The sequence below is a fragment of the Euwallacea similis genome, chromosome 12 (genome assembly GCF_039881205.1).
Source record: "Euwallacea similis isolate ESF13 chromosome 12, ESF131.1, whole genome shotgun sequence".
In the NCBI taxonomy this organism is placed as follows: Eukaryota; Metazoa; Arthropoda; class Insecta; order Coleoptera; family Curculionidae; genus Euwallacea; species Euwallacea similis.
This window is the reverse complement of record NC_089620.1, coordinates 1,223,698-1,244,830: the sequence shown is the minus strand read 5'-3', so window position 1 is coordinate 1,244,830 and position 21,133 is coordinate 1,223,698. Positions and strand designations below refer to the sequence as shown.

At 36.5% G+C, this 21,133-nt stretch overlaps 1 protein-coding gene across 1 annotated transcript in view; it reads right to left on the bottom strand.

Annotated features, from left to right (window-relative positions):
• LOC136412633 (lachesin-like) overlaps nucleotides 1–21,133 on the bottom strand; it is a 204,739-nt gene that overhangs the window by 174,623 nt on the left and 8,983 nt on the right. Inside the window, exon 2 of the mRNA XM_066395764.1 lies at nucleotides 18,259–18,402. Within this exon, the coding sequence (XP_066251861.1) occupies nucleotides 18,259–18,352 (94 nt within the window). The 5' untranslated portion in view covers nucleotides 18,353–18,402. The remainder of the gene's footprint in view (nucleotides 1–18,258; nucleotides 18,403–21,133) is intronic.

Sequence of the window (21,133 nt, the reverse complement as noted above, 5' to 3'; positions counted from 1 at the left end):
GCGATAGTGAAAAAGGCAATTTAGATGAAATATGAGACGATGGATAACCGATGGAGAAAATTCCGAACAGTTTTTTGGAGCCACGAACACATTGATATCTGTAACCGGAAAGTCACAAGTTCGTCCCAAAGTCAATTAGTCGCCATTTTCTATTCTTGCAGATCTCGATTTTTCCGCACTTTATAACGGGTGATCATTAAAAAAAAACCTCTCAATAGCTAGGGAACCGTAAACGTGTTGCGTTGATAAAGCTATTTGCTATTTACCGCCCACCATCTGTCTGACAACGGATAATGGGTGAATTTATCTGTTTACTTCAGATTTTTTTATGATCACACTTTACTTCCATCTGCGAAACTTCAGCCAGTGTAGGAAGGCAGTCCATGTGCTGTTTGTAGTGTGGGCATGCAAAATAGCTTTTTACATAATGGAGCCATTCCGACTTAGAGCTTGTTACGATTTTTCTGAACGACCAATTTTCTTTTCTAGATCTCCGAGGTTTTTCAATTCTTTGAGTTTTGTGGAGATTAATCTATGTACGTTGCGACACGTCTTAGACAAAGAACTCTTCACCCTTGGGAGTTTCTATAAACTTAGGCAATGCCTCCTTCTTAGACGTGCTCCCCCATTGCCCAAAAAATAATCCCTTGTGTGTCTACTAATAATCGGTATAATTTGAGGAAGATTAATTCATACACCCTACCACGTGGAATTCATCTTTTTGACAATGGTTGATATTGTGGTTTATTGTCAAGACTTTGCTTTCTTGTAACACAAAGAACTATAATCCCAGAACCGATACCTAGAATATTCTACATCAATAGAAATTGTGAACGTAACAATAATTGGATGCACAAATAATACATAAATGAAGCACAGGAGGCACAAAATGGCATATCTCTAATTCCATAGTAGAATGGAATGGAAGTAGTTTCTCATTAACATTGTATTATCCCTGTTTAAGTTGCAAAGTCGTTTAGTGCTTCGCAACTTTTACCTGCATAATGGAGAGATATGGAAAGTCGAATACAGCCCTGGCACTAATAGTACCAGCATTAATTATACAGTAATCAGTAATTAATATACATATCATGTTAATAAAGGGCTTCAGCGTTAATTAGCGTTTTTTTTTCAGGTAAAAAACCAGTTCTGGATCGCCAAAAACGACCAGAAATATGGGCAGAGAATCTCTATCGACATACTGCACATATTTCTGAGTGTTTCTGATGATCCGCACCTCTGCTGGAGCAGACCTAATACAAAAAGTAAACATCAATCAGGTGTTTTCAGGTTCCAAAATAAGAAACGGCCTTACTTTAACCGTTCCCCCAACACTCTAAAATTGAAAAATAGTGCTTGGGATTTATTCCAGTTACGACCTGGAATGGTTAAAGATGGATCACTAAATATATTCCCTCATATCTCTCCCTAATAGAATTTCTGTATCCAGTACCCGCCTAGAAATATATTTTTGAGGGGCGGACCTACATTTGCAACACAAAGCGCCTGATCTCATCATTTTATATTAAATAAGCCGGAAGTTCCCTGCCAAATTCATGTCGACATATAAACCCGCTTTAAACGCAAATACCAACCTTTAGCCGACTAGAAGCACAAGCAATCTTTTAAAATGCAGAAATAACTGGTCGACGGTCCAAGCCGAAAGACCTCTTCCCTTATTTGAGGGGATGTAAAAGCATCGGACAGGGTGCAGCTTTTAAGAGAAACCGTAATGCAACTAAATCGAATTATTTGCATTCCCTTGGGTCCGGTATTGTGCTCAAGCAAGCAAACGTGGGACATGCATAATAATATCTTGTGTTTGTTTTGCTTATGTCAAGTTATCATGAGAGGAAAGTAATTGGTTGGAAATTAACATGATACGGAGGTAAATAGGGAGTTCTGGCACGGTAAGTTGGAGTATAAGAGAGGACATGTGAAGTAATAGAATAAGAATAAGCAATAGAATAAGAATGTAGGGTCGACCGTGGGCCATTTTAGATTTGGCTACGTCAATATTATGATAAAATGGCCTACAACTATCTTCCGCAGTTTTGATGCCTAAAAATATACATTTTCTAGGCTTCCGGGGCTGTGCTCTCTAAATAGTTAGAGAAAGATGAGAATCGCACACAAGAATAAATCAGCACTGTCCCGACCCATATGTCATTTCGGAGAGAGCAAAACTAAATTATAATAAATGAAAACTGTTTTAACAGATGTTTTGTCAACGGGAACATCTCCGAGTAAAATTAATATTAATGATGTGTTATCTGCGCCACTGACAAGCCACCGTCTTTTTCACCTCCAATTGAGTAGTTGCACCTTTGTATCTAACGAGGACTGGATGGGACCTTCGATACAACGCACGTAAGTAGGTTCACGAAACGAACAAATGAATTGTTTTCAACCATCATGGCGTTCCAGAGCCGCCTTCGATAAAAATGCCGAAATAATCGAATGTGTCAAAGCCCCATGTTGGTGTTGTTGTAGTGCGGTTTGAGCTATTTTTCTATAGTTAAAATAAAATTAAAAACATATTTGGGAATGAGTACTTTAAGTCTTTAGTAAAAACAAGAATTACAGTCTCAGAAAGGTTTTTGTTCGGCAGACTTATTACTGCCTTTGCACCAACACTGACATTATTATTTATTATACGTCTGACCCCTTACTAAAGGACGATTGTTGTTCCCGGTTAATTTTAATTGAAAATAGTGTGCAAAAACTTGCGTGTGAGACCCCATTCTCAAATAGATTAAAAGAAAAATAAAGCAAATTGTTGCATAACAATGTTGCACCAACAACATCGCCATAAAACTTAATTTGCTATCTGCGCCACTGCCCTGGATTCGAGCCACTGTCCTTTTTATGTTCAGTACGAAAATTGCAGCTCGACCATAATTTTTAACTTGACCCAGAATTAAATGTGCAAACGAATATTCACAATTGTTTGAACAATTCAATTGTTTTCAACCATCATGGCGTTTCAAAGCCACCTTCGGAAAAATGCCAAAACAGTCCAATGTTTAGAAGCAATACACAAAACAGCATTTATTACTGAAATATGGAGCTTTAGCTATAGAAACGTGATATATCGTTTTAAAGGAAATTTAATAGCCATTAAGAGGATTTCTTAATATTCTAGGAGTTTTATTTGACAAAACACACTTTTTAAGGTGTATTATCTAACCGTAGAAGAATCAACTTTGAGCCATCCTCTACAAGGTAGATTCTCTTTTTCGACATTCATTTTCCACAGGGCAAGTTCGTAAACCTTTCCAAATTAATTTCCAACCTGCTTTATGTGTATTCAAATCGCATTCTAACAGAGATTTTCGCAGAGCTTTATCTTGAACGGAAATTAGGAACATAGTGAACCTATACATGAAAAACATACAGGGTGGCCCATTTAATATTTCAGAGTTGCTGCCACTTTTTTATACAAAGCGTTCCCGAAACAATTGTACAAATAAGTATTAAGCGTTAGAGGGTAAAAAATAGAGCAATTCAGCTAAACTTGCCTTAGAAATAAGTTGCTCCTTGTCATCTACGGGGTGCCAAAATAATTTTATTTTGTAAATTGGTAACATATCCCACAGTTTTCGTTTTACAGGTTTAAAATTGCTGCTAAGAGGGATTTTGAGGGCACAATAAAACCATTTAAAATATCTGCTCCAAGCTAGCTAGTAGGCGACACGTTACCAACGCGTATTTTTCAATTTTCGTAAACCAAATGATATTTGGCCACAACGTTTTCCAGCTTTGGTTTACCATTAAATACAACAACTTTTATCTCATTTAACAGATCTTCTAACTCCAACGGTTTCAGATATAGCAATAGTGAACCATGGTAATTGAACCACCCTGTATATGCGCATTTTAATCTGAGGTTTTATGGTATTGCTTGTTGTACCAGGTGACGCAAAATACATGTAGTGGTCTGTAAATTGGAAAAAAATTTACAATACATGCCCATTAGGCCTTGTTATAGGACAATTTGACAAATCTAGGAAGATACTTGAGGTTTTTACTGGTCGTCACAAAGGCTAAAGAGAGAATGCAAAGAAAAGACATGAGTTATCAGGACTCTAGTTCAGCCATGCTATCTTAATGAAAGGAACCTATTCCATTGTGCGGCCTTTTTGAAATAAAACTCAATAATCATCACGTCTCATTCGACGTGTCCACTGTTCTTGATCATTGGGTGTCCAAAACCGGACGTGCGTGGTTTTTAAATGGCCACTCTTTATAAGAAAAATTACCCCTACTAGCTCTAACTAAGCAGGTATAAAGAATGTCCGGAAAAGTCGTGTCATACATTCTTGAGATTATAGAGAAGTTAGATATTATTATAAGAAGTCATTCGCTCTCAAAGTAAAAAGTTAGATGATTTGTCAAATCGTATTCTCACGGCTCTTGACTCCATTAGAAATGATCACCATATGTTATTTCGCGTACAAAGAAGCTTTTTTTTTCATTTCAGTAAAAGTGTTGCAGTCCAGGTGACTGATATTGAATATTCTTGCTAACTTCAAGTGTAAAACATATAATTTTTTTATAATAAACTTCTATTTTGCTTCATCTCAAATTGGAGGCATGTATGGCACGTTTTGATAATAAAATGCTATTTTCTCAAAAACGATACATAATATCGATTAAAGCAAGCTATGCCTTTTTTGTAGAAAAATTGTGGAAAAATCAAGCCATGAAAAAAATATTGATTTCGTCAATTCACTAAAAAATTAATAAGCTTAAATGAGATATTTTGCCTTCCCCTGTATAAGGAAGACATATAAAACATCTGTTTACGTACGAAAATAAGCATGACTATGTGTTACTGAAACCACCCAACTTTCATTGTTATCATGATAATTGTTTGAAAGCTACAATCAAAATACTTTTTTCAGCTTTTTACTTCGAAAGGGAATAATTTGATAACGAGAGCCGCTAGGATTTTTTTATGTGAAGTACTAGCATTATTTTAGCCTTCTCTATAACCGTTAGAACCTATGACATGACCGTTCCAAACACCCTATATGTGAACGATATATTTCGATTTGCCCGATTTAAGCCCAGTTTCGGCTTTCGAAAATGGGCCTAAATCGGGTTTCACCATTAAAAAATGTAATAATCAGTGCTTGTGAACTTCAAATGATTCATGGCACAAAGTGAAAATAAATATCTATTTGTTTTTATCGAAGGGAAATTCAAAGCAAGCACAACTGAAACTGGGGATGCGGCCTGCAGTATTGTGTAATATTTAATATTTGCATTGGCTCGAGTTCGACTTGGGGGCACCCAGGAGGGGTGAATAAATAGTGCATATTGCTTCTACTTCTACAGTGTCCCTAAAAATTACACACGTTAAACAATCTTTTGGCTGGCTGGAGAAAGGTAAACACTAAAACGGTAAAGCGACATACCCTCAAAGCGCTCAATAGACATGCTACAAATGCTCAAAAATAACGAGCATGTCATTAATGTAAAAATAAAACGGTTTTACTCAAAAAGTGAAAAACTGGGAATCAACACGTAAAAAGGACATTATTCAAATTTGGAGAAGCTGGGCTGACAGTTATCAAGTAATTTATTGAAAATATGGCGCAGTTCCTGAATATTTATCGATTGTAGCCGGCAAGAGGAGCTAATATTTGATGAAGAGGAATACGGAAAGGATTATTTTTAGTAGACTGCATAGAGTGGGAATTTGGAGGTACTGGAAACCGGATCTTTTTACACCTAACGCTGCGTCTCGTTTTCTCCATCTACGGACTATTAATATGATTGGCTTATTGCACACAAAAGCCCTTATTAACGACTTCCTCCATAAATGCACGATTTTCGAACAGTTTTCTTTTCACATACGATTTTATTGTAGACGGCTAAATATGCACGAAAACAACAAAACAAGATTGGCCCGAAAAACCAGACCAATTGAGATGTTTACGATTATTCGACTGGAACAATGTTGATTACGACACTGTATGCGCCGCTGTTGTTAAATTGAGATTACCATCGTGTTTTGACAGGTTAATCGCGTTTAATCCGAACCCGTGGATTTTTTCCGTTTATCTCGTTAAACGACGTCAACTAACTGTCGCCAGCATCACCTCATTTTAAGAAGATTTATGTCGAGACCCAGCTCATGTTAGATCGTCCATATGTTTTAATTGCCGTGCAGAGTCTTTGTTAATGCTCCCACAACGTCCCTGAGGATTCCGCAGTGAAACATCGACAGTTTTTAGTACTTTATTTTGTTCAGTTTCTCGATACAAAATCGCGAGCAGATTTGAGTCCATGTGAATTTCCGGTTTTTTAGGTGAAATGGAAAGCTGAGAGCTCGAAACAAACCAAAAATTCGTGATGAATAACGTTCCGGTGCAGCAAGTGTAAACCTGCTAATATCGCGTATATTTCCACTATTTCAGCAACAGAGGGCTCTGGCATTTATTTGGACCAATGACTTTGATGAAATAGCGTTAAATACATAAAGGAAAGGCGATGTTTGAATTTTGCGCCAGAGACTATACATTACCGTTCAACATTCCACTGCCTAACTCAAAATGAGCTGTTTAGAGAGAACATCGCGGATCTAGTGTGGCAACCTAGTTGAGTTATTTTCGCACATAGTGCTCTAAATTCAATGGGACGTGCGATGCGTTCGCGAATTAGCGAGCAATGTTACGTTAATAGGTATGCAGCTCTGAAATTGGACTGGAGAGATAACATGCAACCGAGTGTGTTTAGCAATAATTGTGCTTCCAGGCTACATAAAACTAATAGATCCCATTCCAGCAATTGGCACAATACATCAAAAGCCTTGCGTTGAAGGAAAACGTTTTAAAAATATTGCTTTCCTCCTAACTTATACGTCGTTTTAGTATCAAAACCCTGATGGATTAGAGCTAATATTTCAGCAACCGTTTGCGCGACACCCATTTTGAGATTAAATAGAAAGGATGGTCTACGTGAAATCATTCTTATATCGAACACGCAAAACTCTGACGATATATCAAACTTTTTTGCAGGAAAAGAGGCTACAACGGTTGCACAAATGAACAGCTATTGAGGTCCTCCAGTAGAGCTGGGGCGCTTGAAGAAAGTGTCGATCAGGAGAGGTTCGTTTCACTTACACAGAAAATGAATTTTCCCTCTTTACATAACGAAGGTGTTTTCCTAATTGTGTTACAAACGTGGCGATATTGGTGCCAGCCTGGAGGCTGAATGGGGTTTTTTTCGCAACTGGTTATGAATTGTAGACAGACCTCTTCAATTTATAACTCAGTTGAGAAAAAGCTCCTGTAAAAGCAACGATTGCGTTCTTCGACGAATACAGGGCACGACAATGCGTTAGTCCTTTTTCTTTTTGGTACCTACAGGGTATTTTATTAACCATGTACCGGGCAATACCTCGGAAACTCGAAGGTAAAATTTTAAAAAACTGGTAAAAATTGCGAAAAAGTAAACCAGCAAGCAGCATGATAATAACTTAAAAAATCACTTACATACAAGTATATCGAAGCTTTTCTTTAGAGTTCTTTAATACCAGTAATTCGTGGACGTATGTAACTTCGATGCTCAGCTTAGTTATGATTGATTGACGTGAATAACGGCCAGGATTCCATTACTTTTGGATGATTCCCCGGCAAACCAGTTGAAGATTTTTGTTCTGGGATACTCTTTATTTGCAAGGAAATAATATAAACATCTCTGGAGGAGAAAAGTCCGACCCTCGAGATTGAGTTTGAGACAATATACACTGCTCATATTACTTTTTAAATTTTACTTAATGTAAGCTAGCATAGAGATGTTGTCCACATGACGTAAAATGTCGCAGGCAAATCGATCTGCCGCAAAACGTTTTTGCCTAAAAGCTACAAATAAAAGATCCAAATAGTTAATGTTCCTGTTCTTCCACTGGTCAAAATCCATCTGCCTTCTTCTCAAAACAACAAAACCCCAACAAGTGGTAGACGCATCGGAAAACTTTCAAAATGCAATGTCTTGAATTTAATCATTTGTAGTTAAGTCTATAAAGAGCTAACCGAGCAAAATATTTTCGAGTCAATGTGGTTCTTGGAATACAGCAAACTTTAGACTTTCAAGCAACTTGGAGTAGAAACACGCAAATTTGACGACATGCACAATCAGTGTCTCCAGCAGCATGACAAATTGGTGAATTGACCGAGCAAAGTTAGAGAACATTTTTTAGTTAGCTGTTCAATTTTTTTGATTAGTTTTTTAAAATGTTTGATTGGTTTTTGTAATTTTTTAAAAATTTTAATCGGTGATGGACTGATAGAGATGAATTGCGAATTGAAGGGTAAACCAGGATATTCAATTGATTGACATGGACCCGGTTTTCGTTTTTCATAGCCTCACAAGAAACATAACAACAAAAAGAATTCGAGGAAAGCACAAACATTTTATATTCATTAATATCTTATTATGAAATTACACAAAATGCTGAACATTGTTGAGTTTTAGAAATTGTAAATCCAATTAAATTTAAAAATTTAAAGGAGGGCTAAGGTTTACAACTCCCACTACTTATACCACATATACCATTCCTTACAGTAACTTCTAAATTCTTCATTAAATCGACTTTTACACAGAAAGATTTCTTATCTACATTTCCCTTAATGGTGAGTTAATGGTCTTTTTTGCTTGTCACATGAAAAATCGCCTTGAGGTCATTATGTTTCAGCATAACATAGAATAAACTTAGCTACGTTTTCTTCTAGGAATATAAATTTTACTAGTTCCCAACATAAGATTTTAGTCTTAATTTGGTAGCACAGTTCTACGTTAAAATATAACCAGAATCTAATTATTATCCTTTTCCTCAGCTTTCAAGCTCAAATTTCAAAACCTTTATATTTCCTTCAACGTTCGCGTCACTTGCTGAAAACTTGCGAACATGTTGTTATCCCAAAAGCAAAATCCAAATTAGCAACACTCTAAACAACAGGAGCTTCCTTAAGCTTAATTTTCAAAACGCCAACGTTTTGTGTTATTTTGCTGTGCACTCAAATAATTTAAATGCGAAACGTAATATTGCTTCTGCAATAGAATATAATTAAGTGCATTCCAGGCTCCTGCAGGATTAGAACAAAACAGCTCCTTTTAAAATATTCAGATTTCCGTGTAAGCTTTTGTGTGGCTATGAAAACAAGATGTTATTTTACATATAGCTGCCTGAAAATGGACTTATTTTAACGAATTCTAACTTACTTAGCAATTTTATTAATATATGCAGTAGTATTAATCTTTGAGACACAACATCTAATGAAGATTGAGAATACCGAGTGATGTTACGTAAGCATATAACATTGGGTTAATGTAAATTCTTAACAGTAAAATTAAATTTATTATACGTTTTCAAAGCCATCTTGAAGAAAATCTGAATAAATTTAAATGGGATGCAGGAATTTATACTTCTAGAATAATTTAATGAATTCATTTCGAAACTGTACTGCAAAAAGAAGTGAAACTTCCCTGTTTTATAAAAGCAGAGCGCCACCGGGAATATTTCGTAATGACATTGAGGATTTTAGATAAATATTTTCCGCTATCAGTTATAAAAGTTGGTAATAAGACAGTTTTTGCTCAGATTGCCTCGAGTTCTTCTGGCGGTTGCTCAGTTTATTCATCTGGGAAACCATATTTTATTAAGCCGTTGAAATATCAGTCGATTAAACCTTTTTAATGGAAGTGCCCGAAATCCGCCGAAATTGGATGGAAGTGCCGGTTTCAAACCCAACAGACGTGCTCAGCCTATCGCACATGAGCCTCATAAGTTCTGACTCATGCCCAATACGTAAATCTGGGATATTAACTTGAAATATAAATCTCAAATAACAAAATAGAAATCAGACCCCCGAACTATCTGCGCTTCACTTCTTCACAGCAATATCTTGTGGAGCAAACGCGTTCAGTAATTGACCGCCAGGGCCTCAAGGGGATCTTTAAGCTCCAAGGCGGATATCACAGAAATCTACACCGACTACCGTTCAAATGTGGAGTAAAGCCCATAATGTGTCAACGACTGGAACCGACTCTGAACCTCCCGCAAAAAAAAAGTTAGGGACGACTGATCTTGAAAAAGAGAGGACAGAATAAAGCTAATTAACTACATATAGAGAAATCAAAAAAACGAAAAAGCGTTTCCGGGAATTTGACCCCAAAGGTGGATGACTGTGTACCTTTATAGTTCATATTTAGTGAAATTTTCAGTAATTTGTTCTTGGACAATTTCTTTGATAATTTTTTCATAATTAGTTTAAACTATTTCGCTCAAGGAGTTTTCTCCGCGGGTAAGAATTCTTCCCGGAAAAATCCTTACCCCTCAATGCTTACCATCGTCCATTCTTACTCCCAAGAGAAGGTCTCGAAGAGTACTTTCATCAACCGAGGGAAACCTCCAGTGCTCCCCCGGAACTCCTAAACTATTCTTCTTCTAAGCTTAAACAATTTTTAGCCTTGAGGGTTTTCTCTGGGGAAAATTCTTACCTCCCGGGTTCACCCGGAATTCTTCCCGGGGGAACCTGCGGGGGGAATTTTTAGCCCCGTGGGAAACCCCGAAGAGCAAATTATTGAAACTTTCAATGAATATAAACCATAAACGTGCACACTGATATGAGGGGTACAAAAAGCGATTTCATCCCTTTGAATGTTAACATTTTCCATCAAGTGATTTTGATAAGTTATTTTCGGCTTATCACGGAATACTTTCTGCCATTTGAGAGCAAACAATATAATCTCCCGAATTGAAAATGAAGTCATAAACCATTACAATAAGCTCGTTATCGCTTTTGAAAATCAAGCCCGACAAAAATTTCCCTCTTTGGCGTTCTTGCCTGTCACGTTCCATAAACCTGGATACTTTCAGACTAATTAAAACGTTGTGTCGGTGTGAAGACTTGAATGAGCAGGGTATTTCCCAAAGAGAGTTATTTATTTTTTAGGACGTTACCGTGAAAGCGAACTGAATTGAATTAAACTGAGGCTCACGTAGTAATTAGGGGCTCTTTGCATGTATGCGAAGTGAACTTTTTAAGGGAGCACCAGCAACTCAATCAGGAATTAGCGTGCTACGTATGAAGAACACAGCAAGTGCAAAAGAATATTCAGCGACATGTCCTAGGGTGTTTTATTTTATGTGTAAACGCGACCTTTTCGAATCAAACTGGGAAATTGCAAACAAAAATTAATACTTTACAGCACAAGTTATCCTATGAAATTTCGTTAGTTCGGACTGTTGGCGTTATAATAAAGCACCATAATAAATTACGGATATATTCAGTTACGCCGTAATTAATTTGTTATGTAAATGGACGTTTTTTAATATTCATGAAACAATTTTAGGAAAATTTAGGAAAAAGCTTTTTAGGCGACCCTTTCATTAAAATTTAATATTCTCGTTTACCTACTTGTCAGACCTAAAATTATACTGTTTGATCTAAAAAATTTAGCGAGAATCTCACGGAACAGTTTTCGTTCATTAGGCATAATGGCTTTTCTTTCTTCTTCTGCAGCAAAAAAGATAATGAAAACCCACTTGTGCTGTTTTCCACAAACTTTAATGATGAGTGTGTGTCAATTTTTCAGCAACCTTTCGAATCTTTGAAAATGGGTTACTAATAGAATGGACTTCACGTTTCCGACCATAAAGGGGCATCTTAAATCCGGGGGATGTCAAGTAACACTTTTACTGCCTAAGCATTAAAAGCAACACTTTACACCACGAAGTTTTGTGTTATGGCCGTTTTATATTACTTCTTTTATTGTCGTATCGTTTTTTCAAAAGCTTAAAACGTATCTCACAATTTAAGCCAATGACCTGAATCGAGGATATTATTTGATTATCTGCCTCCTGTTTCAAACAAAACTGCAGATAACAAAACTTCTTTACATTTAGAAACTAATTATTCGAGTATATCAATGCCATAAAGGTGTTGTAAAAACTCATACATTTGACGTAATAGTCCCTAAAAGGCGACAAATTCAAATGAGACCATTTAAGTGCATTCAAAGTAGGCGCAAAGCTAAACTCAAAACTAATTTGATTTGAATTTCCACTAATCGGGTGCAAATCCTACTGTAACTTCTCTATAAACTTGAAAATGGTTAAAAAAAATTAAATTTCAGAGCAAAAAGGCCAAATAGTCTATCACACATACATTACGCATAGTTAACGCTACTAAATCGATTTTCAAAAATTTCAGTAAAAAATTCCATCATTTACTTCACTACAATTTTCAACTCGGACGAAAATATTTCGCACGAACTTATTTAATGTTGGCCATTATACGATCGATCAATTCATCAAATACATTTATATTTCATGATAAACATCCTGTTTGATCCATCCCCAAAGCCTGTAATCCAGGGGGGTTAAATCCGGAGATGTAGCTGGTCAATTGATAAATCCGTGACTACCAATCCTTCTATTCCTAAAATATTTATATAAACAACAAAATTTAATGTAATAATAGATTTTTCATCAACTGTAATCATGAATAATATTGTGTTCAACGATCCGTCCTCTATAACACTGTACTGTAGAAACACTGAATAGTTATAGCAGTTGCTAAACCATCTAGTAACATAAAGAATCTGATAAGTAATCGAAAATTAATCATTCCATATCAAATATATACGACATATACTACGTGACAAAGAAAGGTAAACACCCATTAAAAACCATTTTATTTTGATAATTTTTTGCATGTTGACTTATCTTAAAAAAAGAAAGAAATGATCAAAATTTCAAGTTTATCTGTTAATTTTTTTTTTAGTTTCCATGGGTCGTTCCTTAAAAAAATAAAATTTTATTTAAACATTTTTGTTCACATTTGCATCGCAACTTTTGTGAAGTGTGTTGCAATCGGTCATAATTTTTACTCGTTATGCCTAGAGTGCGTAGAATTGAACAGATCCGTCAGCTTAGTGACTTTGAGAGGGGGCGGATTGTTGGGTTGCGCGAAGCAGGTCTATCGGTCAGAAAAGTGTCTAGAAGCACTAACAGATCCTTAGGAACCATAGTGCGGTGTTACCAGGCGTGGACTTAGGAAGGCCGTGGGCACAGAGCCAGAGGCACTGGGCGACTCAGAGGAACCACAGAGCGCGAAGATCGTCGATTGCGACTTTTGGCTCTTAGAGACCGATTTAGCAGCAGTCAAGCTATTGCAAATCAGTGGTTTGAAGAACATGGGAATAGGGTTGGTATGCGTACAGTATATCGCCGAATACGAAGTTTTGGCCTTTTGTCCTATCGTCCGCATTGGGTGCTGCCTCTCACTCGCGAACATCGATCTAACCGCTTACAATGGTGTAGAGAGAGGATTCAGTGGGACCAAGAATGGACTCAGGTGATCTTTAGTGATGAATCCCGCTTCTGTCTGCGGATGAACGACGGTCGGGCAAGGGTGAGAAGGCGACAGGGTGAAAGGCGAGATCCACAATTTGACAGAGAGCGTCATGTCCACCGTACTGTAGGCGTTATGGTATGGGGTGCTATCGCATATGGTAGCAGGTCACCCCTAGTTTTCATTAGAGGCAACATGACTGCCCAACGCTATATCCAAGAAGTATTGGAGCCATATGTGATTCCATATTTTCGAACTATCCCGAATGCTATTTTCCAGCAAGACAATGCTAGACCTCATGTCGCTAGGCAAACAATAACGTTCATGGATCAACATCAAATCAACCGTTTACCCTGGCCACCTCGATCACCGGATCTGTCTCCTATCGAACATGTCTGGGACATGATTGGCCGCAGACTGTTGAATTTACAGCACCCTCCACAGACTTTAGCAACCCTTACTCATGAAGTTCAGATTGCCTGGAATGAGATACCTCAAGAAGACATTGACAATCTTATTAGATCCGAGCCCAGGCGTATCAATGAGTGTATAAGGAACCGTGGATGCTCAACACACTATTGAAAAAAAAATGAAGTTCTTCCTCTGATCTTGCTGAAAATGTAATCATTGAATAAGTATGTGGTTCTGAACACGTACAAAAAAAATTATCAAAATAAAATTATCTTTAATGGGTGTTACCTTTCTTTGTCACGCAGTATCTATAAGTATATCCTCTAGGAAATAACGATTGATCAACACATTGCAGCTCACTTACCGCCCATTTCACTGAACAAATTAATAGAGACTAAAACCTGTCATATAATGGTCGATAGATATTTCGTGGACCTTACTGCACATTTTATTGAAAAAGGGGATGTATATTTGTCGAACTTACGGTGGTTATTGGAAAGGTCGCTAATATCATCCCGAGAAAAATGACTTAATTAGAAAAAGTATCATTGAAATTAATTGGCGATTTTCATTGATCAGTTGGCAAAATTCCAATTTTCCAGGACGATCTCTTGCACGAAGGTTTTGTACCGGTGACATGCCCTGACATGAGGAACGATCATCGTGAAATAATTCTTCCCGTGCTTCGATGAAGAATATTTTCAACTTACTTGATTTTGGTTAAATTTTTATTTCTGCTGTCTGCTCGTTTAGATTAATAGCGATTATACAGGGTGATTCAATAACATTGAAGTATCCGAACATATGCAAGTCAAATAGTGATCATTGAGGTTAGTGTGATTTAAAATACAGGGTGTTAAAGTGGACATTTTAATTGCTTGTTTTGCTATCACTTTAAAGATATCTGGGTTAAGAACTTTGTTAGAGGGGAATCCCTAAGAAGGGTTGGGAACCGTGTTGCAATATTCGTATAATAAGGGGCGCCTTGCATACTAATTCCATCGATAGTTACAGTTACAACTGTTTACCCTGTATGTCCAACATGATAATTCATTCAAAACCATTGCAACACGTATCTTATTCGTCGCCTAAAGAACTATAACTTAAAAAATTTTAACGTTTCTGTATAACGACAGTACTGTATAACGACTATGTATATTCATATTTTCTGAATAGTGGCGAAAAAACTCTTAACATTCTGTATATTTCACAAGATATCAACTTTCGGATAAGGTATGTTTGCACCAATGGTCACCCTTACGAACTTTTTTCTTATACAGGGTGTTGTAAAATTTTGTTGAGATAATTCTAGGAAACAGTCTACGAATGTACAAAAAACCTACAAACATGTCCGGGAATGTTTTTTTTTTATCTCGAAGAGGCTCACTTTCATGAAAATGTACCTCAAAGGTCTTCAATGAACTTGTCTTCTTGCCAGTTCCCGTTGGAATTAGGTGTACTTTAAATATTTAAAATGTGAGAATTTCGACGAACTGACTTATTTGTATAATGAAATACATTCGTTATAAAACTGCGAACGGTTTTCGCTCATTTTCTTTGCTTTCTTTTCACCTTCAAAGGCGCACACCGGCCTTTCAACCTGAAAGTATCCATTCAACCATGTCGTTGGAAAATACTTCCCTTCAAATCCACTGTGTTTCCAGGTAAAAACGTAATTACTTTTTTAATGGAGTTTCTTGCCAGACATTTTTGTCGCTAACAGCAGCTATTACAAAGATATTACTAATTGTCCATCACCTTTTTGTGGATATTCCTAGCGGTGCAACATCTCCAAAACACGTAGAGAAAGACGAATCTTCTTATTTCCCAAAATTGTAAGTTTGAGTATTTAAGCGACACTATCAATTTACAGATTGAATCAAATTGCGTTTTCCTCTTTAAAACATCCCGATAAATTCATTATTTAAACCCGTCTGAGAGCAAAGCAAAGGGGGTTAATAATTTAATTTAATTTTTGCAGCTTTCTCCTTAAAGTAACTCAAGCAAAGCAGAATAAATAAGTTTTCCTCCGTGAAAGGAACTTAAGTCTTCATTATTCGCTGCTAATTACGTCTTTTTATGTAAGGAGCAGAGTACTCAAAGTTTTAATAACGTTTCATTATGTTTTGTTGATGGTGAAAATACTCACGCAAACTTTAGAATTTTATTTTATTTCCTTTTTACTTTAGTACGTACTTGAATTGGTAACTGTGGAAGTATTTTATATTGCACGTACACAATGAACTTTCATACCAACTTGCCCGGATGAAGAAATGTTTAAAAAACAAAAAAATCGACTTTCTGACGGGCGTAAGGTAAAGCGGCTTTACTGCACGCATTTGCGAGCTGAGAGTAGCACTTTGTGGCCCATATAAGGTAAAAAGGTCTTACTGCACTGCACACCGCAATCAGAAAAATAAAGTCAAACATAAGTCAGCAGTAAGAAAGTTAGTAAGTTACCTCAGGTTAGTTTGGGTCAGTTCACACACATATCCCCACACATCCGTAGAAGTTCTTTTTACTACCAGCGATTAATCCGAAGAAATCCAGTTTAATGCAGGACCATAAATCCTAACCAGAGTACGTGACTCCACAAATAAGAGATTTCTTGTCATAATTACCGAGGCAGGTATGTTTGTCGCCATAATTAATGACGCCAACAACTCCTCAACTCCACTCTTAATAGACGTAAAACGATGAATTCTAATGCCTTTTCAGTTCTCAGGCATGCTAAGTGGATTCCCGTTTCCCTGGAAATGTGCAAGGAAAGAGAGTTTAGAAACAGTGGTTTCACAGAAATATTGCGGAAAAGGCTGAAGACACACCTCGATCCCCACAAAAGTGTTCTCCACTATTATAATTATGATCTAAACGTATTGATGAGATTGTGAGTTAGGACAATCTCTAGAATGGAATTTAAATTGCTTCATTCACAAACGTGAATTTCAGCTTCGTCCACAGGAATTGAATTATGTAATATAGCAATTAGTTATTGTTTAAGTAGACGTACGACATAGATCTAGGGCCTGGCTCTCCATAATTAAACCCATGTATTAGTTAAACTAATATACCAGGAGCTGTGCGGTTAGTCCACATTCTATCGTCAGGATTAATTGCTTTTTGTTTAATTATAATGAAGTACTACAGTGGCTGGATTAGAGGCCCGGAGAGCGAATAACCGCATCCATCTTTGAGCCTCGTCGTGGCTGTGGACAGGATATTCATGTGTCTTAGGGAAATAAGCTGGGAAGAGATTATTTAAGATTTTCTGTAACGATTATATCGATTAATTGAAAATACCATTTGATGTAACTGGGGCAAATCGAGGAGCACTGGATGTGGTTGGTGACAGTGGGGCCGTTGGATCCATTGGCCGACAATCGGGGTCGCAGCCTCGGGGTAGTTTACTTAAAATGCCCATAATGGCTGCCTAGAATTGTGCCGGGATTTTTTTCCAATGTATTATGAACGTTCGAATATTATCTTCAGTTTCTTTACCACTTCCAAAGATGAATAGACCTGAAGGTCAATCGATACTGTTAAATCTCAAAAACGCCTCTTACAGACAGAAAGCTCTTTCAAAATTGTGAAATAATGCTAATATTTTAATTGCACATGAATACAAAAATCTTAGAGTAAAAGCAATAATAGTAACTACACAGGGTGAATTAAAAAAAATTAATTACTCTCTTAATTTTGACTCATACACCGTTGCAAATAGACCACCTTGCACAAGAAAAATTACGGATACACAACACCGATTTTAGACACTCTTTATATCGAAGTTATACACGGTGTCCAAAGCTAATTTTCTTGGCCAGCAATTATTATTTCAAAATCTCGAAGAGAAAGAACAACGGTTTAAATGAAAAGTCGCAAAACGAAGTCTAAGGAACAGGCTAAATATAATTTAAAATCCACGGGGTGGCCACAAAGTGTTACAATTTTTTATTTTAACTGTAGCTACGTCTACGTTGTCGCATTTTCTGATTCCTGGCCAGATTTAAAGATTATTTCGTTTGAAGTATTTGGTCTATTGCGGTTTTTCCTTGCAGTTGTTGATTCGGAAGTCACGTGACAATCGATAAAATAGTTTACGAGATACTCGAGATTTACATTAATCACTCTCTTCACTGAAAAGTAAATTGTTGAATATTGTTAAATTAAAGCGCATATAATAAAACTCTGATTTTTATGTATACACTCCCCATAACAGTTTATAGAAAATAGCGAAATAACCATTTTAAACGTCGGGGTTGGCAAACATTAATTGTAATAAAGAATATTACAGGGGTTATAAAGCGAGATCCAATTACAGTCTGCAGCATTATTTATTACGGCTCTTCTATAAATTGCAAAAGTTATAAGATAAACTTCATAGGGGTCGTTACATAAACCTCCACGGCATTAATTTTTATTCCATTCAATTTTAGCATCTTCATGAATAAGAAATTATTTTAAATCGTCATTTTCTTACCTTGAGACGCCTCTAAAACTGCTACTATCAGTGCCAACCATAGTAAACAGAATTCCATTTTCACCTGAATTGAAAATAATGAGCCGGCCCACATTGTCCTTCAGTTTCTGCTGTAGCCTTCACATAGTCCAAGCTACCACATGCCTGAAATCGAATAAATGCACGCTGAAAAATAACTTCTACAAAAAAAATTATTTGTAGTAATAATGCTGCTTTCAAAGTTTGAATAAGAATAAAGTAGACTTCATAAAAAGTTTTTAACAGCCTCGACCGGGGTTTGTTTATTGGTTTGGTCGTGGACAGGGCCGTATCTCTGTTGGTATATAAACTTTCCAACGATAGCAAACTTTAATATCATTTCCATTAAAAAGTTAATATAAATTCTCTTGTACTTAGAAACTCGGTTTCTACAGCTGAGGAGGTTAAAATTGACTGCTGAGTTTAATGCAACAGGATACTTTTTCTATTTTTTATGTTGATAAAAGTTTACCCATTTGTTGGAAGTTCGTCGAAACAAGTTTACATGAAGTTATTAAAGTTAATGACTATTAAGTTCTAAGCGTACAATATAGTATTAAGCATTAAGAAAAATAAGGGAGTTTTTTGGCAGTCAAAGACAAAGTTTGGATGCTGCGGCCGGTAAATTTAACATTACAGTACCTGTTACTGTAATATTATTGCTAAGCAACCTCAGCCAACTCTGGTTAGGGATCTTTCTTATAAGGGTTATTGGACATTTTTTTTTCCGAAATTTCACTTTTTTGAAGTACTTTTAAACTCCAAATTGCGTAACTGTTTCTCAATTTAACCGACTTCGTCTCGAGATTCTCCTATGGCTGAGCTACAGAAATGGAGCCTGTATAGAGAACTGTTGTTATAAGAACAAGACTCAAAAACCAAGACTTTCTTCATTTGCAAGATCTGATCGGTGTTAAATAAATTAACGTAACGTACACTATCGGAAATCATACCGTGCTGTTCCGCATAAGCCGAACACGGGTAAAACCTGTCGAATTTACTACTACCCAAATTATGCTCATATCTGTGTTCCTCTCGCATCCGCACTAGGATAAGTACGCGGTAGTACCGTACATAAATCAGTACAATATTGATATGTGTAGAGTGGACAGTGGCGACCACGCTTCTAATAAAATACACCGATCCCTAAAATGACCTTGGAATTACATCTTTCATTCTTTCTTTGAAACGAAAGGATTTTCTCTAAACAAACCAAAAATTATATTCTAAAAATAATAAAATAAAACTTAATTCAAAATTCTAAAAATAATAAAACAATTAATAAAAAGAAATTAAAGGTTCGAAAATCCCACCACCCTGAGCTAGACACTAGCTCAACAGGTCACAAAATAACCTTCCAACATTTCGTAGCATGTTACAGCTAACATTTTGGAATTAGTTCTCGATTTTTAGTCGAAGTTTATCCAAATTATTAGCCATATCAAAGCCATAGAATGCTAAATTTTACGTGCCCTTACAGAAAGAATCATTTGAAGAGAGATCTAGAGATCTGGCTGGCCGCAAAATTGTCCCTTCTTGTCCTGTAATAAGTCGTTATAGGAATGTTTGGGACAAGTATTCCTTAACTAAACGACTATTAATATAGCACAGGACATCCATCCTGTTGAAACCAGATCTTACAAAATCCATTCCCAATGATTCTCCGAATTTCGGGCATGGTTTGTTGTTGCAGCAGGTCCAAGTACTTCGGGTCAGTTAAAAGTCCATTAATGAAAAATGGACCGATCACATTTTCACCTAATATACCTCCCCAGACGTTCAATTTTGTAGGATATTGACTGCGAACTTTAAAAAACTTATGCAGGTTTTCCTGAGACCAGTATGGCACACAAATAGAATTAGGTCGATTTAATAGTAGAAAGGTCGACTCGTTTGTAAAGAAAATATTTTAAAGAAAACGATAGTCGTTATTCGATCTTTCCATTATTATTTCGCAAAATTCCATTTTACGAAAATGATCTGCGGGAAATATATCTCGAGTTTTTTAGGTTTATATGATCGGTAACCATTTTTTTAAGGACTTTCCTGTCATACGAACCACTAATTCCAACTTCATCGGCAATACATTCATCAGGGAGAATGAAATCTTCATTGGACTACAGCACAGACCTGGATCTGCACGATCTCCAGATCTCAGTCCACTTGACTTTTTCCTATTAGGTTATTTAAAAAGTAAAATGTTTAGAAATCCGCTTCAAAGTATTCAAAAATTGAAAGATAGAATTTTCCTGAAATGTAGAAGTATTACTGATCAAATTTTGACCAATGTTCGTGAAGACTTTGAAAACAAACTTTATTAATTCCCCGCTAATAACTGCTCACATTTTGAGCACTCAACAAAATTGTGAACTGTACATCTCCGTCGAATGCAACAGGATTCTGATGTGCCTTTGGTGAAACACATCCCAGTGTCTCAAAATTATGTACAATTGCGTGCAAAGTTGATAGGGTGGGATTGGTCTACTTTCCTTCATAGATATTTCCGAAAAAATTTGCCTGATTTGACGATAGATCTGACCTTGGCAATACCATTTTACGATTTGGATTTTTTCGGAAATACTATAAGTGTTTGGAATTATTAGAACAAATTTTTCGTGGCAATTCAGAGAAAAATACTTTACCGCCTCTCTTTCTTCGATAGCTCGAAGTAAAATAACAGCTTGCGGCCTATTGTGAATAGATTCGAGCATTGTAGTAGGAGAAAATTTGTCGCTAATCAATTCGACAGGTTTTACCCGTCTTCGGCTCATGCGGAACAGTACGGTATAGATTGAGAAATATGGGCCATGAGACAAATTTAATACCTTCTAAGAGTTGTTCGCACAAGCGCCCTGAT